Source organism: Strigops habroptila, chromosome 6, assembly GCF_004027225.2.
Source record: "Strigops habroptila isolate Jane chromosome 6, bStrHab1.2.pri, whole genome shotgun sequence".
NCBI lineage: Eukaryota > Metazoa > Chordata > Aves > Psittaciformes > Psittacidae > Strigops > Strigops habroptila.
This window is the reverse complement of record NC_044282.2, coordinates 67,265,104-67,291,038: the sequence shown is the minus strand read 5'-3', so window position 1 is coordinate 67,291,038 and position 25,935 is coordinate 67,265,104. Positions and strand designations below refer to the sequence as shown.

Below are 25,935 nucleotides of genomic sequence, written 5' to 3'. Positions count from 1 at the left end.
TACCCCGACCTCTCCGCTGCGGGGCAGGGCAGGGCAGCACTGGCGTCCCTAGTGACCACGCGGGCCCTCAATTCTGCAACAAAGCATCGCCTCATTGGCTGGCAGCCTTGACGCCTCTGGGCGCAGCCAATGAGAGCGTCCCGGCACCCGATGCTAAGCGACGTGGATAGCAGCCCCCGCTGGGCCCAGCGCCTCGTGCCTGGCCCCGCCCTTCGCCAGCCCCAGCCTGTACCGGTACCGGGGGTTGCGCAGACCCGGGTGCTGGGCCCTGCACTTGGCCCTCTTGGGCCCAAGCTTGTCCAGGTCCCTCTGGATCATCCAGTTCCGACCCCCTGCCACGGGCAGGGACACCTTCCACTAGAGCAGGTTGCTCCAAGCCCCTGTGTCCAACCTGGCCTTGAACACTGCCAGGGATGGGGCAGCCACAGCTTCTCTGGGCACCCTGTGCCAGCACCTCAGCACCCTCACAGGGAAGAACTTCTTCCTCCTTTCTAATCTCAGTCTCCCCTCTGTTAGTTTAAAGCCATTCCCCCTTGTCCTTGTAAAAAGTCCCTCCCCAGATTTCTTGCAGGTCCCTTTTAGGTATTGGAAGGCTACTGTAAGGTCTCCCCAGAACCTTCTCTTCTCCAGGCTGAACAAGCCCAACTCTCTCAGCCTGTCTTCACAGGAGAGGTGCTCCAACCCACTGAGCACATTCCTGATTCACTGATAAAATATTCAGTAACTTGACATATGAAGGTCTGCTGGGTGTCTGGGTAGTCTCATCTGTACCTCAAACAGAGTAGGGTCGATCAACATACCAATATCCTGGAGACACAAGTTCATCCCTCCAGAAGAATAAAAATATATCCTGCTGTTATGGAAATAACAGAACTGGAAAACACACTTTAACAGAGATAGCTTCAACCTACGAGTATAGAGCAGCTCAATTCCAGCTTTGACTGTTCCAGTGTATCAATAATAAAACTTGATCTAATATGCAAAACCAAGAATTACTTCTAAATTTGCTTTTTTGTGATATGTATCTGGGAGCCTCCAGTGATAAAAGAGGCTATTTCAACTTTTAAAAGTAAACACTAGTAGCTCCTAAGAGCAGTTTAAACAGCCATTCACAAAATAATGCTATGATAGAGAGTGCTTCAGCTTGAGGAAGGTTATGGTCACAGAAACCATCAGACACTGTAAAAAACACCTACTAGATTCTTTCTGTATGAAAAAGCTTTAGTATCCAGTATGCTGCTGGCCAACAGAAGCAGATGTTCTGCAAATTTGAAACGGTTGCCCATCATGAATGTTTATATTTTTGATATCTGGAATTTTTGAGTGACACTTCTGACACACAATTGGCAAAGATGATTCAGTATCCTAAAGCAGCCCAGTGCCAGCCTGCAGCATTGGCCATTTAATTTAAACAGAGAACATTTTGCTACCCTACTGAAAAGCTTGAGTATATTTGGATGTCGGTTTGCAACCATGATTGAGCAGATGTTCACAGGGGAACAGAGCCATGCAAGAATGCTTACCCTGCTGAATTTCAGGATTGTGTACAAAAACAAGTGCCAAATTCACATGGCTCCAGACATTTGTCCTGAAACATAGTAGAACTTTTTTAACTTACTCTCCTGAAAGCTCAGGAAAGTTGTAAACGCGCTGAAGGCAAGATCTTCCAACAAAGTCCGTAGAAATCACAGAGACATAGTTACGTGTTTTTCCCACACTATGTTACAAGTTTAATTGTGCAAAAATACAGTCACGAAGACTTTGGATTTGTTGTGAACTGAACATAATTCCAGCGATGTACAGGCACGGTAAATGATACTGCTGTAATGAGAGCAAATACACCATAATTGTTGTGGAGACAACCAAGTGGTTCGATACACTGAGATACTGTTCTCAAGTGATTTAAACAACCTGTATTTTAACTACTGTACACCAAAAGAATCAAAGAAATGACACCTAAAAGGAAAGCTAGGAGCAGAATTAAGACTGCACCAACTTAAAAGAACATTAAAAACTGGTTTAGGCAGATTCCCCAGCAACGGCCAAGTAAGTCTGCGATACTGCAGGTGTGAAGCATAACTCCTCTTCATTCAACACAGTGTATATATATAGCATTTCAGCAAAACAAAAGGCTTTCCTAATGCAAATATTTCTTTTAATGATAGGATGGTGAAGCATTAACAACCTTTAAAATTTTATTTCAAACTATGAGACACCAATGGTGTTGCAAAACAAATAAATGAGGGGGGAAAAAATAAAACAAACTTTCAGAGCTCAGTCCTCTGGCTCCACCACTTAACAACACAGAAAAAAACACCAAAATAATACATATGGAAATGAAAGGCTTTGCTGAATCCCTTTGCCCCCATTAAAATCTTTCTGTAGTGCCTACATCACTGAGGAAAAATCAGTTTTCAAAGCAGTTCCTCTCCTTGCACATCTATGTTTTAACACAACCAGATCAGATGTGTAATGTTGTTCCGTGCAGCTACTTTTTGGTCTTAACAAATCTATGTGCTTCTTGCAAAAGTGTTTCAACATCTTCATTATCCTTGTCTTCTGAACTTGGTTCCCAGTCAGAGTCTTCATCAGTAGGTTCACACTCCTCTTCCTCATCATCTATAAAGCTGTCATCAAGGTCATATTCATTTGGTTCATCATCACTGGCACCGTCTTTCTCCACAGCCCTTTTTCCTGTAAGGACAAAAATGTCACATACTCATGTATCATAAATACAGAGCTACAGACGTTCCAGAGATCATATAGTTAGTCTCTCTCCTCAACAGGAGAAAGAATCAACTAAAGCACTCCACCCAATGCTGATAATTTTGGGTTTGATTTTCAAGATTCTCATGAAAAACTGTACCATTGCTCTCCGACCCCTACTGCAGCACTTACCCATCTGATCACTTAAAGTTTTCCTTACTGGCTTTTCTTCCAGCACTTGGAAAATAGTATCAGGCCTCTTGATAACATCTTCTGATATCAGAGAAAACCAGCATCAGATAATGTCTTCTGATCACTTTCCTTTTCTCAATGAGTGGCGCACACAATTTTCCTAGTTGTCTTCCTGCCACTTCTGTACCTAAACAATTCATCTACCTTGCCATTTATTTTGACCCGAGACTTTCTTCCTTCATCCATCCACACTTACTTAGGGCTATTTTACACTCTTACTCTGGCATAGCTTTTAACTCGCATTCACTTCTTTCCTGAGCTTCAGGTGAGATAAGGGAATCTGCTACATCACTCGCCTCCTATGTTCTCAACTTGGATCCCTGCTGGATAGTCTGTGCTTCCCTTCTGAACACGGGTTAAGGAAACAACAAAAGCAGAACACTTTTTCCTGAGCTGGGTGCAACCTATTTTGCAGTCCAGTCTATTCTATCACACTGCTTTCTAAGCTGTTGTCCATCCAGCTTCTTCACAACTTACATTTTGTGCTCAAATCGGCTTCTCTCTTCACAGAATTTCACAATACTCTGTATTGACACCATCAAAGACTCAGAAACCTCTGTTTACAAGAAATGGATACTGTTCCAGCATGTTCCTAAACTCTTCAGACAGCTTGTCTTGAAGTATTCTTTTAACTGCTCAAATACGTTGGCACATTTAAACCCATTCCCCAAGGCAGGGTAATTCTGCTATTTGAAGAAGTCTTATTTATCTAACTCGTCAGTGTCTATAAAAAGCTGCTGCCATAGCCGCATTGCCTTCCCTTGTTCATCAGTAGCTGTGAACCTTTAACAAGTTTATTTCCACTGCTTCCTGATTTTGGTAGGAGTGCATAACCCTTGCTTTACAAGCCTATGCTATCTCCCTTTTTCTTACATGACCACAATTCCTAACTGGCCAAAGTCTGTTAATACTGCAATAATGTTATTCTGCCCTTAAGTCATACCTCTGAGTAAAACGATTGTCATTCCTCTTCTTCCCAGCCTCCCATTTTTGCATTCTTATCTCATCTAGAGATAAATTATCTGTATGAGCTCACTGACAGGTTATCTGTTGAGCAGTTCTTATCATTCATATGAAACTATAAACATGTTTGGTTTTTTTAACTTAGCTACAGACCCCAGTCCAAATCATCAATGTTTATATTAACCATAAGCATTTCTTAGCAACCTCTTGAAACCTCAGGTCAGAGCTCCAGGCACTCAAGCTATGTGTATCATGCACAAACAAGAACACCAGCACCTTAGACACTCAAATCACATGCTCTACCAGTTATATTTTTCTACTAGTGGGAGTGTTACTATTCCAGACTTATCTTACAGACTGATTAAGACCTTATACTCTATAGCAACTCTCACCCAAAGTTATCAAAAGCACTAGTCAAGTTTCTCAAAGATACACAATTTTATGGGTGAATTGTCTACAGAGGCACTGAAAGACCTCCTAGAATAATGTCAGCCATGTGACACAGCCAATAATGTAACTGAGAAATATCCTATGGCTGGCAACTGATATTCTTGCAAGGACTGACTCTGCACCACCTAGCTCAAGATCCTGAAAATGCCAACTATCAATTTTAGCTGTAATCCACTGTTACGCTTGCTAGCTTATTGTTTACCTGACTTGAGGGGAAATTAATCACGCCTATGCTTACCCATACCAGCAGAGTTTCTTACAAGAACTGCAGACTGTGGTCCTGCAGAATTAATTATGTCTTGGAGGGAAGAGGTCAAAACAAAGATGCTAAATACAATAAGAACAAAATCCCTCTTCTCAAACTAAATTCACGAGAATAATAAGCCCAAGACCTCCTCAGCAAAGCAAAGCTCTTCACTTTCACAGCACTGTGGGTGGTATTTTATAACAGAAGTAGGAATTCTGGCAAAAGACTACTTCCATATTTTTCCTACAAATGTATAAGGAGCATATGATGTTTCTCATCCCTGTACATCAACAGATTTCAGCAGTGAATGATGCACTTCTTTCCATGTCTTCCCACTCCACCTCTTTCCACTATAGTTGAATTCAGCCCCACTGCCCCTAAAGCTGCTCATTAGGCACAACTCTGCCTTTTCCCTATTACTGTATTTATAAAGATGACCTTGAAGCTTTCTCTGAAAGCATCTCCTTCATGTGGGGAGAAAAAGCCTGCCAAATTTCAAAGAGTTGTATTTGCAAGTGAGCTTATCAACTTGTTAGAAAACCTACAAAGTGTGTAGGAGAATCCTCCATAGCTGCAGCAGGTCAATCAGCTAAGTAGCAGCAGTGCAAGTGAAGTCATTCAGTAGTGACAATTTAATACAGCGTAACTGACCTTTTTCTTTTCTTCCTCCCTTACAACTATTCCCCCAGTAATTAGCCTTCTATGATTTCTCAGAACACAGACCACAGTCTCTACAGGCAATCTGTAATCCCTCTGGTAGCAATTAGACTAAATAGGTTAAAACCCAACCATGTCAAATGCCAGGTAGACAGTACCTTTCTTTTCTTGGCTGGTGGAGTTTAAATACACTTGCACAGAATAGTGTACTTAATAGAGCAGTTGTTGCAAACAGCATGAAATAAAGGTTAATGGAGCCCTGACTGTCTGTGACCTTGCATGGCTTGGTGTGACTGCCTCAGACATGATGGTGCTGAGCACAACCTTTTAAAAGCTTTGTCCTCAAGAGAGCTAAGAAACCGGTCAACAAGACCGGTTGGGAGAAAAAAAAAATCCAACCAGTAAACGTGATCAGCACTTTAATAAATTCCCTTCTTTCCCCTGTGTGCAGAATATCAGTTCTTCTCTGGTTCTTACTTAGTATGAGGAGTTGAATTTGACAAACTGAATTTCACTTCCATGTAAAGTTTTACATGCTTACAAGAGAAGCACTTTGCCAATGTAGTCACGTTTGGTTGACACCCTGCGATGAGCTGCACACACAGGATCTATCATTTGGGTAAGGAAGGTGTTCTTATGAAAGGCACAGCTACAATTTAAAACCTTCAAGATTAAAATTAGACTTCAGACATGCACACAGTCCATCTTGCCTCATTATAAAATCTTAACCCCTCACTGTTCTTACAATGCTATTAACAATTCTCACCATGCTGGAATACACATTTCTGCAAGGGAACAGTGATCAGGGTGAGGTTGGTACTTCGCATCATGGGACGTGGCAAAGCATACAGGTAACAAACAAGCTTCAGAATGTGCTAGTTCACAGATACAATCATATCAAGCATTCAGTGATGGCAAAAGTGCACATATACATGACAAGGAAATGAGATGGGAAAGAAATTTCTCAGTGGAAAGTATAAAAGCAACCTCTTAAATCCATCCACAACAGAAATGGAGGCAAAAACACTTTGCCTAAAAAACTAACTACAGCTATTGCACTTTTATTTATTTTCTCTAGAAAGCAGGTATCTCTAATTTGAGGGTTTCTTTAGGAAATGCCCAGCCACACCTTGATGACCTCAAGAAAGACAAGCCAGTTCCCATTTCCATTTGAGATGCAGCCATTCCACTTCCTCATGCGCTGTTCAGGCCAGTGAACATGAAGATGGCATATCATCAGACTTTCAGACTGCTCTAAAAGCTCACTCTTAAATTACTTTAGAAAGATAGGAAGCTTCACATTTGGAAGCTGAGACACAAAAGAAGCCTAGAAACAGACCTAAAGGATATTTAAAACTGGAATTTATGCACCTGCAACACGTAAGTGAACACCGTTGGCAGCAGCAAAGCAACCTTAGGTGCGCCAGTGGTAAATGGGGAGATACTCATCCACAGCATTACAATTTACATTATCGAGACTACAGCTTGCCTGTGCTACTAATAATCCTCACTAACAAGAAGAAACTAAGGACACATCTGTAGTTTAGCATGAAAGCTGCCCTCAACTCAAAGGCATTAACCTTCTTCTACATTTTAGTCCTAACAAGCCAGTATCTTAGCTCACAGTAAGTATATGAAAAGCTCATGACCACATGCACAAATATCACTTGAAAGTTATTTAAAGTTCAGTGCAATGCAGAAGGAATATCTCAATGTTTCAAGAGGAATCAATCTTTATGGGGCAATGAAATACTGGATTCCTTTCATCCTATTACGACCCCTGTGTAAGGAAGGAAGAATTGATTCAGCCACATGCGTGCCTCCTTAAAACATTTGTTTTCTTGTCTGCTTCTAGGGAAGTACAGGTATGCTCATCCAGGAAGCCTGGCACAAATTCAATTTCAACACTCTTTCTTGTAAAAAAGCAGGCAGGGTTTCACTAAAATAACAACTACTTTCTCTTCAGGTAAATATTACCACGCACCTCCAGCACTATTAAATGCCAGAAAACCAATGCAAATCTGTGGTGTCTCATGCTGATGTTCCCGTTTATAACATTAGAACATACTCACCATTTTTCGAAGTTTTTTGTCGGGTTGCTCTTTCAGTTACTAAAGAAAAGAAAGTTATTAGTCAGGACAGAGCACAACCTAGCATATGAGTTATTTATCGAGTTTGATACAACAGAACACTGACCTATTAAAATTAATGCTGCAATGGTTCTGCTGTATCTACAGTATGAAAACTACTCTGCTGCCCAAAAAACCCAGATGAACTGTTCTTACAATTATGAGCCATGCCATCTGCAGACAAATGTCATCAATACTGGTTCAGGGGGTTTTTTAAGCAGAAAATTGACATATCAAAGCATTTAAGTATTTTACATCATTGCTTCCATAGATGCAATTTTTCCTTAGTAATATCATAATCCAGATTCTTTAAAATAAAATACCTTATCATTACATTTCCATAACTGTTCTGCTCTGAACTACTGTTTATTGCATTGGGATTTCAAGTGGAAAAGATCTCCAAGTCCAAATAATCAAGAAAAAGCACAAAAAAATGAAAAGTATCTCTTTGAATTCTTTAAGAACAGACAAAATGTAAACAGTATATTCCCCTGTGTTTTTCAACAAGTCTAATTACTGGAATATAAAAAAGGAGTAGAAAATTCTTTAACAGAAACTCAGATTAATTCTTAATTATATTCCCTCCAAGGCTCAAGAGAACATATATGCAAAACTTTGTTCTCTCAGTAAGAAAACCACTGTTTAAAAATAAATTAAATAAAAAATAATGACAGATATGCTTGTAATGTTTGTTTTAAAGCATCACAAGACTTGAAAAATTGTATGTTACCTGAGTATTTCCTATCAAAAGAAAAATAAGAATAAAAAGTAAGTATAAAATCATAAGATATAAATCTTTATAAAGCATAAAATATTTATGTGTATATATTTTGCTATGGGGAGAAAAGCTACAGAAATAATTTACTGCAGTATCCACTTGAAATGTTGAGAAATACTTCAGTAACACCTAGATACATTCCCTCTTTTCATTGTAATACTTCAGCTCTGAATGGAGGAAGCAGAATACAGACATCAGGTAATACCACACTATACTGTGTTTAATTTTCAATAAAACCTATAACTCATGAAAAAAGCTACTTGCCACATGGCATTTTTGCCAATTCTTAAGATACAAATCATCCAAACTATGTCAGTTGTGTCTGAGCCAGCCTACCTCACTTCAGTTGAAAAACGTGTAAAAGTGAGTGCAAGTCTGCAGTGGCCAAGCAATCCTCCATACCACAGACAAGGGCAAGACCTCACAACTGAGAAAAGAAAGGGTGCAGGGCAATACAGAGTAAGCTGCAAATGCAGTGTTATTCACTTACAGCAGATGAAAGCATTTTATTCCAAGGGTTTTTTTGTATCTGTTGCTGGGGTTTGGGGGTTTTCCCCTTGACTTTGAGCTATACTGAACAAACTTTCTTACCTGGAGGTGCAGAGTGCTTGTATTCTAGCTTGTGCTGAGGATTCTTCCTGCAAAGAAGAAAACCATACAAGCTTGATTCACTGCATTGTTCCACACTTAACAAGACCAAAACTCCTTAGTATTTTGGTCCAAAACTCCTTGGTGTTTTATGGATCATTTTCATTACTTTTTAAAATAAAATTCTGTGATCAGTGCCCTACTGCAGTGTCTCAGCTTATAGACTGTAGAGTGAAAAAAAAAAACCAGGTTAAGAAAGCGTTCCTCTTGTTACAGCATTAAAAAAAATAGATGGCTGATGAAAACCAAGATATGAGATAGTCTCCAAAGTTGTAAAATTAGATGCATTTGTTCAGTGAGATAAGAACTGATCCATGTGACATGCTTGTAAGTTGAGATTAATTTCTGCAACTGCAGAAATTTTTTGTATATTTTACAAAATACCCTTGCTGTGACGACTGCCTCTAGAACTAGTTGCTTATTTACATTCTCTTATTTTTTAAAAACAGAGCATAGTGACTCCTCAGTAGAAAAACCTGGTTTTATCTCAAATAACTTGTGACAAATTCACATACTTCAACTTGATTTACGATTTTATAGCTACTGCTGTCTCTTAGATTATGTGTGCATTATAAGTGATGTTTATCTGAATAAAAAAAAAATGGAAGTACACCTTCCTCTAAATACACTGTACTGAAACAAGAAGAATTGCCTATTTCAGTGGTTTACAACTATCATCAGCATTAGACCATTCAATACCAACCCAAGGCACAACGTCTTGATCATTCAATTATGCTCCCTTCAAGTAGTAGCCAACAGATAAAGACAACAAATGTAACACAAAACCCCTTCAAATTACATCTGTTCTTTTGTTGAAAGAATTATCATTGCTTCGTGGGTGCCTCCTTGCCTCTACCCACCAAAGAATGAAACACAGATTAAGAAATGATCAATTAATACAACACAGAGGTGGTCCTATCTGGAAGGAAACAGTTTTGGTTTTGGACAAAGCATCTCTTGTATTCCTGAAAAGGATGTTGGTGATTTCATTACTGGTATAAAGCCAGATTTCTCATCCCAAGTTGAGAAATTAATCTCATAGATGCTTTTCAGAAGAGAAATACTTTCTCTGCGTTAGCTGAATATAACATGGCTTTTTCTCAAAAGTTACCCTCTTTTGCTACATTTCAGAGAGAACACACTCTTCAGGATCACCACACTCTCCGGGAGACACAGGAGAAAACGTTTCTGCTCAGGCACAATCTTTATTCACAGCAACTCTTAGTTTCAATATACCCCCACGGAAGTGCTGTTGCCTCAAAATATATCCTTTTGTCCATTGCATCAATTACACAGCAGTCATTAAACTCTGCTAAATAAAAGTGTAAACCCTAGATATTTGGAAACAAATGGAATAAAACAATCTTTTGAGGAAAATCTGTAGTGTTTAACAGAAACAGCAGTAAGCCATAAACTGCATTTTATTGCTGTGACTAAATTATGCTAACAAATCAAATATTGATTAAAATAGAGTTTTTGTATAAAATCTCAATACTTTATCAAAATTTAAACTATAAGTTACATATCAAGAACATATAACGATAAATTATTGATTATATAAAAGAAGAACAGTTTACTAGATGTTGACAAGTGAAAAAGTGTTGATCTTTAGGTCACTGAATAGTTTCTAAAAGTCAAGTTTCCATGTTCACCAGCTCACCCAGACTTTGGTGCTTTATAGGCAGCAGTCTGTCTGCAGTAAATTTCAGAAGGCTACAGTCAAGATTTAACATCAAGAATTACTCTTTATTCTATTGTCATTTTGCAGCTCCAGGGGAGAACATTCTTAGCCTGTAAAACAAGATAAGCCATTTTATACAGCATTTCTTACCTGTAACAAGCTGTTCCATATGGACATTCAGGCCGGTTATCGTTGTTATCCTGAGCTACAATCTCTGTTTCATAATAGTCATCATCATTAGGGTGACTGAACTGCTGAAAGTGAATGGGATTCTTCCTGCAAAAAACCAAATATCGAAAACTGACCGTTCCATTTAAACACAAGAAGTGAAGATAAGAAAGGTGTTACTGAATCAGTGACAACTCATTTTTCTGTGGTTACACGAAGAGGAGCTCTTAATGTTTAACTTTATGCAGAATGTAAGACCTACTTTCAGGATAACAGAAGAAAAGTTTTGTCTCAGCATATGTTGCAAAAGAGGGTAAATCACAGATTTTCCTATTTGCCATCAGCTTTAAGTTTCAGACCCCCAACACATACACAATCAACTGATGTAGTCTTAATAGCATGAATCTTACTCAGTGGCCAACTTGCTGAGTCACAACTCCCTCTGGAGCTATTGAAGTGCTATGGAAAACACGAGTGAAGTCTTAACTCAAGCTGGAAGAGCCAATGCACAGCAGATGAACAAGTGCCGTATTTAAAGCCTCCCCACACCCTCGAGTGATTGCCTCTTAGCTCAGGCTCTATTATTTCTGTTCTGTATGGGAGTTAATACCAACCTGAATACTTAAAATGACAGAATATTACTCTAGATGGAGCAGCCTGCTGGACATTACATTGATTATGCTGTCAAGTTTGCCTTGGCTACCATGACATTTGAAATATCAAATTACAATGATGTATCATACAACATAACAAATCTGTATGCAGTTGAGTCACACCAGTGTCGGTGATGACAGCACATTACCAGCATCCACAACTTTTTGCTCTACCACATTTACGCAGCTGAATCCAAGGTGAGCAAGTACTGAATACAAATATACACATCACTGAAAGAACAATTCTTCCGCTTCTAGACAATAGCTTTGATTGCACACCATACCAGACAAAGCAGCTATAAACATCACTTACAGAAGCGTTTGCTTTATAAAAACTTCTGCAAGTGATGTTAAAAAGAACACAGAAAAACACATTAGGACTTCAGGAGAAACTCAGGTGACAGATCAAAACATACTACAAAGAATTCTGTCAAAGTGAACATACTGGTATAGCAAATCTACTTTTTCCCCTATGATTTCTTTTAAGGGCACCTTTTTTCCAAGCATAATATTTAAAAGCAAGAAATATGAGCTATTTTAATAAATTATTTTCCAAAAGACATCCACAAAATACTCTAGTAATTTACCACACTAATTCCCAGAGTACATAACCTTCAGTGTGTACAAATTTTAAAAGTGAACTGCTTGCCTCAAGCAAGAGGAATGACAACTTTGAACTGCAGAGTAATTACTGCTTTAATTTACACTTTTTACAGCGGCATTTAGAAACACAAAGCCAGAAACATTTATGAGGGAGCTACATAACAGCTCCCTCATTGATCACAGACATTCTTTCCTTTAAATTCACAACGACCTCGTAGGAACTTTATAGGCAACAGTAAATACTAATTTCAGCATTTCAGCTACTGCTATAAGAAATAAAAGCTTTTGTTACAGCTTTTGCAAAATGATTACTTAAGCATTGTGAGCAATACTGGTCATTCAGACCTCCTTTTAGGCATTAGAAAAACTTAGGTATTAATACTTTAAATCTCCATTTGCCTGGTATCTTTCACTCAGGAAACTCAGCAAGAAAGCTACAGATAAACTCTTTCATGAGCTACTTATGAAAGATCGAATGTCTCTTGGATCTATTTACACAGGTGACAGACTTACAGTTCCGGTCTCTTCTGTTAATTTCTGCAAACTATTGGGTAAGTAAACACGGTTTCACTAAAAATCATAGAATAGTCTGTGTTGGAAAGGACTTTAAGACCATCTAGTTCCAACCCCCCTGCCATGGGCAGGGACACCTCACACTAGACCATGTCGCTCAAGGCTCTGTCCAACCTGGCCTTGAACACTGCCAGGGATGGAGCATTTACCATTTCTTTGGGCAACCTGTCCCAGTGTCTCACCACCCGCACAGTAAAGAACTTTACTGTAAAGTAAATCATTGCAAGGTTGCATTTACCAGTCTTCTACGACAATTTCTCAGGAAATATCACTTCTTACACCAAATTCAGACTGGCTGCCTACTTTTTTTCCCATTTAAAAATAAATGAGATGAAAACAAGTCATTGTAGAGACTACTTGCTTTGTTTTCTGAATGTATAGAGGTTACTTATTATTAGCAATTCTAGCAAGAATTTTCAGTATTTGAAACACAATCCACCTTCTCAAAGGGATACAGAAGCAACTAATGTTCTGTGAAATTGTGGATGCCCCCTCTCTGGCAGTATTCAAGGCCAGGCTGGACCGGACTTTGAGTAACCTGGTCTAGTGGAAGGTGTCCCTGTCTGTGGCAGGGTGGCTGGAACCAGACAATCCTTAAGGACCCTTCCAACCCAAACCATTCTATGATTGTATTTAATTTATTCCTATAGTAAGATACATGTAGCACCATAGTCACCAAGGAAAGAAGGCCTAACAGCTGTTGATTAGCCAACCTATTGTATTTTAGGAGATATCCATCTCCTTTCAAAAATAAAAAAACAAAAGGATCTTGATGTATGCTCTCTATCACAGGGCTTCAGGATTCTTTGGGCCAGTTGATGATACTCCTCAAATTATACGTCACCTATGAAGTACTTTAAACATGTCCTACTTCAGATGCTCAAGACTATTAGAAACATCATATTTTATCTTACCATTACCTGGAAAATATGTACTTATTCCACTCCTACGTGTTGTCCAACAATAACCATCAAAATAAATAGAAGCAGAGAAGTGTATTGATTATATTAAGCAAACATTTTCCTTCCTTGCAAAAATCTAAAGCCTCTTCCTTTTATTAAGCATTTGGCTTGAGGGTTTTTTATTCTTCTTTTTTGGGCACAAGGGATTTGAGTGGTAAGAGCACATCTATCACGCTGTAAATCGCGCTCCAAAGCTAATTAGTTTCACCACAAAACCTCACTGCACAGGAATATGTTATTTGTTTGATCAAAACAAAATTACACTCACATAAAAATCAACAATTAAATAACTATTTTAACAATAAAGTCTTATGACAATTGCCTTCTCAAACATACTTACTGCAACTTCGCTTTTACAGCAGCTCTGAATTTGTGTACTTACCCTTAATGATGCCAAAAATTATGCAAATAAAAGTTATGCAAATAAAACTTATGAAGTTCTTCAGAATCAATGCAGTTATCTCAAGCAGAAGTTGCATATTGGCCAGTGAAACATTTAAGACAGTTTTAAGGGCTATTTTCTCAGCTGCTAAGGAAACTGGTAGTGAAAATGTAATGAATTACCAGCAGTAGTTATAAAACCATAGAATTCAAACCTGAAGTTATGTCACAACTGCATGTAACATATTTCTAAGGTCTAAATTGTAAGTCTTATTAGAAGACAGGACTCAAAAAAAAGACAGATACAGGTTTTTAGCTGCCAGATTTATGAGCTTAAGGTGAAAGGAAAAAATACTTACCTTCATAAGCAAAGAGCAAAGCATTTAGAAGAATGCACATACAAACCCAAAGGCTGGTTGAGCGTGCCCTGCTTTGACAGTTCTGAGAAAGATTTATACACACTCAGCCAGCAAAGAACAGGTCTACCACACCCCTTCTATGCAGCCCTTGAAAAAGAGGGGCGGGTTTGGATCTATTTTCATTTCTAATTCCCTATTCCTCTAACTTCAAAAAACAAGCAGCAGACAAGAAAATGAACACAAGAGAGTAATGAAAGAGTAAGCACCTTGACGACAAACATAGCCAGATATAACACACACAGAGCACTTTGCCTCCTAAGAGCAGTTTCTTTCAAGGTGGTAAAGCTTCAGGCTATCTCAGAAAGAGAATCTGACACTGAAGGGCAATAGAAAGAAGCATCCCTGGAGTGAGAGGTGTGCATCAAGCTTGAGTCTTTCAAAAGCAGTGTTTTCAAGTTAATAAATTAAGAAACTGAACTATGGGTTACAAAGTTATTTCCTAAATGTTTAAGATGTTAGAGAAATCTAGTAAAATTAACAGAACATTTAATCTTTCAATTTATGCCATTTTATTAAGCATGTACCAAACGTTCCGGAGTTCTATCCAGAAGACATGTATATCTTAATAGGAGCATACAAAATAAAGACTAGAACACTGAAGAGCATTTAGTTATTGGATAAATGACATTTTATGAGTAAGGAACCTCATCTAGAAAAAAAAACAACAACTTTAAGGAAATGTTATGGTTACTAATGCAGTACTCATTTAAGATGTTGACTTGTTAGAATATGTTCTTGTTAGAAGACAACTTTCACAAGGTTGAAGTCATAAAGGAGAAGGAAACCAACTACCTGTCGTACTCAAAAGAGCACTCAAAGCAACTCCTCTCCCTTTGCAACTCTAAAACCAGTTTTTGCCCCAGGAAAACACTATGGAATGGAAAGCTGTGCATATGCTATCAGTGTGTTCCTTCAAAGCACCCACTCACATTACACTTAGGTACATGTTGTTAAAAACATGGATAACTGCAGTGACTTGCTTTAACACAGCTATCCCATCAATGCAGAAAGACTACTTACTTGGTGGTCTTGCATAAAAAGCAAATATTAAGACAGACTACAAAGCATATTTCTTTTGCTGCAAACAAAGAACTCTAGTCTCCTGACATTTCCTGAAGATCAAAGCTGATGGTTTTGGTATTTCCTACTTAGAAATATTCTCTTGACAAAGTACAATTTCGTTATGTGTGATTTCAGAACATTCTTTTTTCTTATAAGGCAACACTTTACAAAAGTATTGCTGCCAAACGTTTTAGAATAAAAACCCAAGAAGAAACGTGCACATGCCAACTCCTATTTCATATTACCTGTAACCAAAAATCTGCCTTCCTAAACATTAGGAATACTTCAGCATATCAGAGCATTAAACCAGCTTAGCCCACACATATAGGGAAAAACTTGTCTGAGCAAAATTAAAGGTAGCTGGAGCAAACTAGAGGCTGCATTTGTACTACTGAATCAGCTTAACTGCCTAATAAAAAAACATGTTCTTAACATAATCATTAAGGGCAAAAATTGAGATATGTGAAACAAAGCTACATGCAAAATGGAAGTCTGATGTGTTCATTAACACAACAGCTTTATGCTATTGATATATACAGTTATCTGCAGCATTAGGCACACCTCATATATACAAGAACCCATCTACTTGTGGTTCTTTGTTTTCTAAACCTCACTGATTTTTCCCATTGCTCAAGCCCTTGGGGGGAAAGAAAAAAAAAGAAAAATAATTGTTAATAACAATAATAATAAATCACAGGACCCCCCTGTTTTCTAGATTAGCCTTATCTTTTGTACTTATAATGAACATGGATTATCTAGAGCTCAAAACCTTCTCCTAAATGCACTTCTCAGGTCACTGGTCATTTGCCAGCACTCAGCGCTAGTGCTTTGGAACTTCACTGGAATATTTGTATCACACAAAACATTTGTGTATTTCACCATAAATTGAGAGGTAATGAGTAGGAGAAGAGAGAGGAAAAAAATATATTGTTCTTCGCTTGAAATATTACCAAAGACATTAAGCAGATAAGGGTTAATATGGAGTTTGTAAGTATTCCTTGTTCTGGTTTTAGCAGGGGGACTGAAAGCTTAAAAAAAATAGGGATGACAAATATTTAAAATATTCAGATCACAAAGCATATAACTTGGAACAAATACAAGCATCTTTCATAGAAGTTTCACAGAAACTCATAGAAGTTTCACCTCCTAATAAAACAAGCCTGCAGGGTCTCTGTTGCTCATTTCAACCACCTACATCTCTTCTCCCCCTCGTACGTGTATCATACACACATGGTTTTTATTTCTTTTCTTTTTAAAATGGACCTTTTCTTGTTATTGTTTCTTATTTCCTACACCACTTCATCTTTTAATTTGCTGAAGTACTTAATCCCGTTTGGGTTGTATTAGCATTACCTGCTAATGCAAGACATCCTGGCTCCTCTCATACTTTAAGAATTCTTGTTACGTCATTTGTTTCTCATCAGTCCTCTGTTTACCAAAAGGTTTTTTTCAAATCAAAGCTTGTAACAACTTTACTGTTTTCTCTTCCATAGCTAATACATTACTTCTTAATAATAAGCCATCTTAAGCTAGTTTTAATTTTGCTTTACCTGTAACAGCCTGATCCATACATGCAAGGTGTCCTCTTACGCTTGATCTGTTTGGAGCTTTCTGAAGCATCTGCACTTCTGGTTGAATCAGAAATCTCAGTCTCGTAATCCAGATTTGCATCAGGCTCAAGAATCCCTTCCTGGGCACCAAAATTTTGGGAAGTCCTGCCCCAGTGAGCTTGTTGGCTTGTAGAACCAGTAATCTGCGCTTTGTTTTCTGCTTCCTCAATTCTATTTTCTTTACTGGAGATCTGACCTACTCTTTTGGACTGTTTACTATGCAGCTGCCTATCATTTTTTTCCAGAGAACTTCCATGGTTTTTTGTTCCAGTGTTGCCATTTCCTTCCATGTTTCTCATGGTATTCTCAAGTGGAAATCCAGATGTATTCTGTGGAACAAGGTTACATTTTGAAGAACCTGAAAATTTACACTCTTCAGAATTAAAAGCTTTAAGGTCAAACTCTGCCTCATCATTTTCAAAATCCGAGAATCATAGAACGGCCTAGGTTGGAAAGGACCTTGAAAGATCATCGGTCCAGCCTTTAAAATCTTCTCCTCCACTTTCCAAACTCCAGTTAGCTGCTAAATGAAAGACTCAAGTGAAGTACACATGCATACTTTGAAGAAAAATTTATCCAAGAGCTCTCATCCTCAGCTTTAGTTCCCTCACACTGGAATCAGGCTCCTCTTTCAGCTCCTCAGTTTGTGAATAATCCAAGGACTTTAGTTTAAATTAATTTTTGATTAAAAGTACTGTTCCTGAAAAATGAATGGGGATTATATGTGTGAAGATATAGTAGAATCTAGAAAAACATACATTCCTATAAAAGATTCAGTTTTAATCCCTTAAGTACCAAGATATATGGAATATATGTATTTATCTACGTATGAGAGATACATGGGAATTCATGATATATGCCTTGAGCTTAATCCCACCCCAATACATCTTAAATGCCTCAGCTTGTGACTCTAAATCATAGAAGCTTGTCAGTAGATACCATCTGAAGGCAAAAACTTCAGTTTTGACAAATACTGTATTTTAAATTTTGGTGCACGTATAAGAGACGTGTGCTTTAAAAAAAGAATATGAGATACATAACGAAGAAAGGAACATTGTCCCAACAACTGAGGCATTACCTGAAAGCATACCTATATTGAAGGCTGAACTACTTTGAAACATTATAGAACTATTCAAAAGTCTCTGCTTTCTACAGTTTATTATCTTAAGTTCCCCTCCAGTAAACTTAGTTTACACAGATGTGTTTGGCAAAGCTTGAAAATCAGCTGGTGGTTTCCTATTTGATTTTGTTCCTTTTAATGCAAGCCCTGTAAAATGGTTAAGCAAAAGCAGAGACAATTAGATTTGAGCTGGAATGTGATTAAGAAAGGGCAAAGTCCACATTAGTATCAAATGATCCTGACAGCAGCATATTCAGTAAGTCAACTGGAGACAAAGATGACTCTTTTACCGAGACTCACAAAATCAGGCTCAGCAAACAACTGCAGCTTCATTCACAAAAGGAGGACTAAATTATTCAAATTTACGACTCCCATTTGCAACTCCTCTACTACATACTTCAATCCACTGCCTCTATTGTATGTAACGAGATCAAGCACTTTCACATTTATTAGGTACTAGCTAAAACCAGGTTGCAATCAAGGAAAACCAAAACTGCCGGCCCCGGTTCTAGCATGTATGTGACTTCATTGCCACCTGGCGGCTGCTGGCGCTTGGAAGAATTAACACACTTTTTTTACTTCGTACCCTACAGAAGATTTTCTCAATCGCCTTAAATATAACAGCAGGAGCGTGATTTTGATATCAAAACTCCAATATTATATAGCTCTCTCTGATTATTACTTTTGTTTGCACTAATCTGTTATTTTTTCTGCAAAGTTCTGAAGGCAATTTCTTACAGTGTGCTTGAGATAAAAATGACTGATTAAATTATTAAGAGAAAATAAGTAAGGCTTTATACTTACAAATTGCAAAATGAAGTAATTCATTATGTAGTCACTCACCTTGTAATTTGACAAAGAGAAAATAGCACTGCAGCTGGTATTAATGTACCTAGTCAACAACGAAGCTCACCACTCTATTCAGATAAAAATACCACTATCTTACATCAAAACCACCCTGGGAGGGTATGCTCTCCATGAGTAGATAATTTCAATTATCCTTAAGATTAATTAAAAAACCAAAACCCCAACAGTGTCAAAATCAATTATGCATATCAAATAATAGTATTTCATCAGATCCTAGAACAGATCCAGGCAATTCTAATGCTAGGGATTAGGAAAACCTCCCAGGTTGTTCACTTAAAGGAAAAGTCAGTGAAAGCCTCAGTCTGCTCTCACCAGAACATGGTTTGTTTGTTTTTGAGAATCATCCTTCTCTTTTCATTACTAGCAGGGTGCTATCATCAAGTCTTTAACTGCCTGTAAACACAGCTGTACTTTGAGGACACACAGGGGTTGACCAGCTGGGCTGAAGTATGTGTTTGCTCATTGCCACAGCTTATTTTGGATTTCAGGTGGGGTTTTTTTTTCCCCACCTCCTTTTTTTCCGCTCAGATTTTAAGATAGTGGCATAAGCACACTCCATGCTACCTTTCTTCAAAACATGGCAGTTTCTGAGCCACATACCCTGATTTTCTGACCATAAAGCTTCACCAACAACAATGGCACTACTTTGGACAAAGTCCAGTGTTGCATTACATCAGTGTCATACCATCACCTATTCCTAAAGGTTTCTCAGAAAGAAGAAACCATGCACCAAGCCACTCCTAGAAACAGTACGTTGGCCTATGTCTTCCAGCCTCTTGCTGTAAAGCTGAAAGTCTGGTATTTCTGTTGGAACATTGTTGGAACATTTGGGTCCTAAGTCCCAGATCCTGAGAAGGGAGTGTTAGAAACCCAAGACTCTGAAGGCTTCCATGATCCTTGCCAAAGAGCTGGCCAATGGATTGGCATTTCAAAACAACTGTTAACGAACAAATCACAAGCAGAACACAGTTCTGCTGTAGACCCAACCTTCAACATGACATTGCCAACTACATTCTCACTTTTTCAAATGCCATGGTTCTGCCCTGAGCCAGTAATTACCTGAGATGAAGGGACAGGGATAGAAAGACAGCTCCTTTTCTTTTGATCTGCCTCTTCACCTTCAAAATCCTCTATAGTTTCTTCAGAAGCTAATCTTTTTTTCTGCTGCACATTTACTTTGGATTCTAATGACTCCATATTACTTTCTCCCCTTCCTTGGCCTTTTTTCATTCTACTACCTTAAAAGAAAAATAAAAGGATACTTTTAGAATGCAATTTTACAGGAAAATCCTGACCATGTTAGAAATCTAAAGCTACAGCAAAACAGAACACTGGACGAAAGCATGAGAAATAGCAGCAGCTGTGCATATGCTGTTTCAACAATGTGTATGTCACTTCCCACTTACAGGAGTAAAAAAAATATGTTTTAGAATAAAACACATGCTTGAGGGGGAAATTTGGAAGAAAACAATAAATGTGTGGTAAAGGATATTTTGGACTGAATTTGGAGGAAAATAATAAATATGTGGCAAAGGATGTTTTGGACTGACTGTATCAGTAACACTGACAATTTAATTTACACAAGGGAAACTCATCAAGTAAACCACATGTCCAAGAACAACATTTACCACAGTACTGTCATGTAAGTATCACTTCACACTACCAGTTTATACACACAAACATCAATTAGGACATGGCAAAATCAGTGTATGCCCACTTGCCTAGTCAACCACATCATGGCTGATTATTTCATCAGCCAGAAACCAACAGAAAGGCAGCAAATGTCATGTCTCTCTGGAAAGCTTCACACTTCAGAAAACTGTAAGATCTATGTACTGAAGCAGTATTTTCTGGATACACAGCTGGGAGACAGCTAAGGCCATTGTCCTGGTTTTCTTATAGCTCCATCTGCTGCAAAACGCATTCAGAAGGAAGATACTTGATGCCATTTTGCAAGACTTCAAAAACTCTTCTCCTTCAAAAAATACTGACATGCCAAAGTCATGTGTATGAAGCAAAGAATTTTTCCAAATTTTAACGACCGATTTCAAAACCACAGATCAGTGTTACCTTTCCAGTAGAAGACAGACAAAAAAACCCAAACAAATAAAAGAGCAGCCTTTTAGTTTTATTCTCTACCTTTCTACCTTCCCATCCAAAACAATCCTAAAAAGATGCAAACCATTTAACAATTTTAAGTAAATATTTTAGATTTGCAGAAGAGATCAGCTGTTTTATTACAGCAGTCCATTCTAAGCTAGAATCATTATTTCACATAATGACTTTTTAAACAGCTCCAATAGTGGTTGTGTGTATCTTTAGCTCCCTCAAGGTCAGGCCTTCAACAGCACACAGCTGTTGCCCTTTCCCTCACAGCTCCAAATCTCCTACATGACCAAAATCTTCAGTCTTTGATACAAACCTTATATGCACATATATAACAAACACCATAGTACCAGTGAAGAAAAAACAAAAGAACAAACAAGCAAAAGAACACAAACCAACCTCCAAAAAAACAACCCAAACATAAAGAAAACAATCACATTAGTGAAGGACTCAGCCAGTGGAAGTCCTCTTGTACATGCAATTTTTACATCTGAGGCACTAAATCAGCAGGGAACAGTCTAGATTTGGCAAGGGAAAGAAAGGAGAAAGGAAAAGAAAATAAAAAAAAAAGTAGTTTCTCAGAATTAGCTTTTGAGGAAAGGAACAGGCGGGGTATGAACTGGCATACAGCAGATCTGTTTAAAGCCACCACTGTCCAGGTCAATCCATCCAGACACCTGAATTAACTAAGAGATAAGAAGCAATTGGTCAGACACTGAATGAAACACTTCTGCAGGGCTGCTTGGGCATCAAGAGCCACATTTCTCCCTTACACCAGCTTAGCAGAAATAGAAGATGGGGAGAGAGGCATTAAAGAACAGCTGTTGGACACAGAAGAGCAGAGAGGCACACACCAACCATAAGTTCATACACTTAGACTGACTACGGAAGGAAAGTCAGCAGCATCTAAACCACCTCATACCTCACCACAGGACCACAAGCAGGGTGGGGCACACAGAGAACGACAGAAACACTGGGGTAGCATTGTTAATGTACATATTCATTTTCCTTCTCTCATTTCTTTAGTCCTCCAGTTCCATCAATAAAAGTCATCAGAGCAATAAATGCCATGTGGCAAGTTTGTGACAGAATGTCTAATGGCAGTTTTAGAAGCCTTAACAAGCTCCCAGGACCAAAAGCAGACATGCTAGAAAGTCTTCTTGGGATTGTGCCAATGCGGCACCCTCGTGCCTCCCATTGATAGTGACTAAACACAGTATTCTGCTGCTGTTACTGCTGATACACAGCAGCAGGAGGTTATCACGCATTCAGCAATTTCCTTTTGTGGGAAGGACAAGAGGGAATGCAATTCTATTTTGGCCTCATATTGGTATGAAACTACTATACTGCTCCTCCTAAGAAGTAACTTTGGACTAAGTGATCAGGTTTGATGCAGTCACAGTTAAAGAACTAACACAGACAATAATAAAATAAACCCCTACTTTTAAAACCTGTGAAATTAGAGGAATCTAAATTTAGAAGAGCAACACATCAGTGACTTAAATATAGAGAAGGCTTGGAATTAAAGCTACAGAAACTACACAGAATTTGCATACTGAACAAATGAAGTGAGTCTATAGGATAGGGCTCCAGAACATCAGGTACTTGGCTGCCCAAAGAGAGTGTATTACCTGACATTAAAAAGAAAATTAAAAAAATAAAAAAGGAACATTAAGAAATCAACTGATCACAAAGAACTCTGTCACGGCTGTAGGACTGATGACAAAGGAGACAACAGAAGTCAGTCTCTGTCAGCTGCCAAGCATGGAGCATGGAAAGAGAAGTAACACATTAATACTCTCTACTGCCACCATTATAACTGAAGAAAATTATATCAAAGCACCTAAATGTATATTGGTATGCCAATGTACGACACCACGAACCTACCTGCTTTCGGTACAGGCTCAGAAATTCTCTGAACCAGGAGATCTTTTTCCAGCATCCAAGATGGAAGCACTCTCTTTCTCCAGGTAGATTTTGACTGTTCACTTGCGTTATCATCAAAAAGAGGAACCTGAAACAATATTTACTATTTAGTAACTTTTTCCAGTTACTGAAGAGAGGGGAAAAAAACCCTAAATCACCAGTTTGTACACAGTTATGTTCTTCAAACACAGCCTGGATAACTACCTGCTTTTTGGATGGTGCTCATTGCCTAATTTTTTAAATTTTTTTCTACTCCACTCAGAAAAATGACATCTGTAGAAACCTTCATGCAAGGGAAAAATAACCTCCTCAGACCTTTGGAATAAATATCTAAAAGGCTACAAACTGAAAGTTTCATAGAAGAGCTTTACCAGCATCTTGCTACAGAGTTTCCATATGCAGGGATAAGAGAAAGAGCAGTTTAACAAACAAATGCCTATTTGTCAAAACAAACAACACCCACCACCCCCCCCAGACTCAAACAACCAAAAAACCTAACCAAACAAACAAGAAAAACGCAACAGAAGAGTCTTGCTAGCATTCTTTCAATTCCTTTCTCCAGAAAAGAAACACACTCTAACTTGTCTGTAAAAACAAAGTAAATACACCAGTCACGTTCAGTACATACTTACTTACTCTAAGTCATTCCATCAGTTTGAATCTCTACTTACTAAAAGGTAAGTGTCTATCCCAGAAATCTCAGCTAAAGTAACTGCTGACATTTCATTTCTTGTATGTAGTTATTGTTATTATCTACTATACAATGATGTTTACCAGTGTGTTCAATCTAGCACTATGTTGGTAGACACACAACAGAAGAACTAAGAAGAATCCCACTGGCTCCATACACTATTTATCAGACTGTCTGAAAGCCATTTGACTTGGCAGTGTTTAAAAGAGGAAGATGCTTGCTCTGACAACTCTGTTTTACTGGACAGCATGCTGGCTGCCAGAGAAAAGCTGGAAGGTTCTTTATCTGTGTGTTTGGTTGGATCTTGACAACATAACTCCATCACAGCTGTACAATTCCAGTGAAATAGGCTGCTCGTACACTACAAACTGATCCTACTTGTAGCCAGCACAAGGCATCACCATGGTCCAGCTACAGGCACTCCATATGTACATTTCAGAGGCTTTTAGACTGGTTGGAAGAACTGGCATCCATTCCTCTAGGCCTTTGCAGGTACAGACACAGACTAGAGCCCAGAAATGGACTTCGTCCTGTAGTACTGAACTCAGCTACAATATTGTTAGGTCAAAATATTCCTGTAGCAGTAGCAATTTTTGTATTTTTGAGAGAACAAATTACTGCAGCATAATTATTGTAAACATAAATACACAATACAAATATATTTATATACTTGTGTAGCACACAATCCTAATCAATAAAACAACAGATATTTTGAATACACAACTTTGTCGTAATTTACTTCTCAGAGAAAAAAGAAGTGGGTTTAGAACACACAACACCTTTTCAATTTTCAACACATGCCTACAAGTGTTAAAATTTAATTTAAAAAATTAAGCACCCACCGAATGTCTGGAAGTAGCAGCATTTTTTGTCATTTTTGCAGCTCCTGTATCTCAAGAGTTGGAACAAGCTGGTTTTATTAACTATGGACTACAAGACGTCTCAACTGGGGGAACACTCGGTGTTTCTTATGCATCGGCCTCCTGTTTTTTTTCTAACAAAGCAAAATAATTTTTAGTTATTCAAACTCATCATAAATATAAACATGTACTTATTACTCAAACACAAAAGTTGGTCTGAACATTGACCACTAATACACTTCTAAACTGAATGTAACATACTCTTACATCAACTTAGAGGGAAAACAAACACACCTGCCTTTTTACCTTCCACTAGAAATATTTTGAACAAAAGATTTTCCAATCCCTGATGACCACCACTCTAGTGGTTTGGGTTTTAAGTACATAATTTATACTAGTCACTGCCACAACAAAACTTTGAGAAAGCTGAAATTACAGCTTAGAATTTGTTTTTCTGTAAATCTCTGCAAGTTCCCAAAATTGGATTCTACACTAAAAGTCAGATAACAACATTAAGACCCAGTTTTCAGGATCAGCCACACAACGAATCCTGCACTTCTTGGCTAGCCCTCACTAAAGGCTACAATTCTGCAGCTCTGAGGTGCCACCACGCACTCAAGTGCTGGTTTTAAAAGTGCACCAAAACTGCAAATGTTTTCCCTTCAACCCTTTACCCTTCCACTAGTCAATTCACATTAAAGCTCATCCAGTTCCAACCCCCTGCCACAGGCAGAGACACCTCCCACTAGAGTAGGTTGCTCCAAGCCCCGTCCAACCTGGCCTTGAACACTGCCAGGGATGGGGCAGCCACAGATTCTCTGGGCACCCTGTGCCAGCGCCTCAGCACCCTTACAGTGAAGGATTTTTTTTCTTAATATCTAATCGATATGTTTAATTACTGCCGTATTCACCGCACGGCACCCCTCGGGAGCCGCTGCCGCCCCTTCCACAGCTTCCTGCGTTACACGGCAGGCACACACTGACCCGCCGAACTGCTCGTTGCCTCCCGAAGAGGTACACACGAGACCAAGCTGTGCCCCACACACAGGCCCCTCGGGGTGCTTCCCGAGAGGTTTCGGTTCTGCACGGGCTCCAACCGCGATGGAGCCGCGGGCCCCGCGGCGTGTGCCCCTCTGAACACGGTGGATCGAGAGACGAAACCACCCTGACCAGGGCAGGGAGAGCACCTCCGCAGGGCCAGGCGCAGCGCCCTACGCCACAGGGCAGGCCGGGGCGGGGGGGGGGCCGCAGCCGGGCCGCCCGGAGCGCAACCCGCGAGGGGATGTACCGGTAGCTGGGTGCGTTCCGGGGCGGGACCGGCCTCACCTCGGGTGTGCCGGGACGGGGCAGGGCCCGGCCACAGCCGCCACCACAGCTCTCCCGAGGGCCGCTGGCGCGCCGGCTGATGACGCAGGGACGCTCC

General features: G+C 39.1%; 1 protein-coding gene across 3 annotated transcripts; it reads right to left on the bottom strand.

Annotated features, from left to right (window-relative positions):
- Window positions 1-1,699: 1,699 nt before the first annotated feature.
- Window positions 1,700-25,930, bottom strand: APLF (aprataxin and PNKP like factor). 3 transcript variants are annotated; one of them, XM_030489024.1, is made up of 9 exons: window positions 25,801-25,914; window positions 24,495-24,646; window positions 22,923-23,049; window positions 19,989-20,167; window positions 16,883-17,271; window positions 10,662-10,787; window positions 8,774-8,820; window positions 7,348-7,386; window positions 1,700-2,694 (listed from the first exon to the last, which is right to left on the bottom strand). In XM_030489024.1, exons 2-9 carry the CDS (start codon window positions 24,525-24,527, stop codon window positions 2,489-2,491), a joined length of 1,146 nt encoding a protein of 381 aa, XP_030344884.1. In that variant the 5' UTR covers window positions 24,528-24,646; window positions 25,801-25,914; the 3' UTR covers window positions 1,700-2,488. The 3 variants fall into 3 exon arrangements, with proteins under 3 accessions (XP_030344884.1, XP_030344885.1, XP_030344886.1); XM_030489025.1 differs by having other exon boundaries at window positions 1,707-2,694; window positions 25,839-25,930; XM_030489026.1 differs by lacking the exons at window positions 22,923-23,049; window positions 24,495-24,646; window positions 25,801-25,914 and adding an exon at window positions 22,032-22,377 and having other exon boundaries at window positions 2,346-2,694; window positions 19,989-20,163.
- Between the last annotated feature and the right edge of the window lie 5 nt (window positions 25,931-25,935).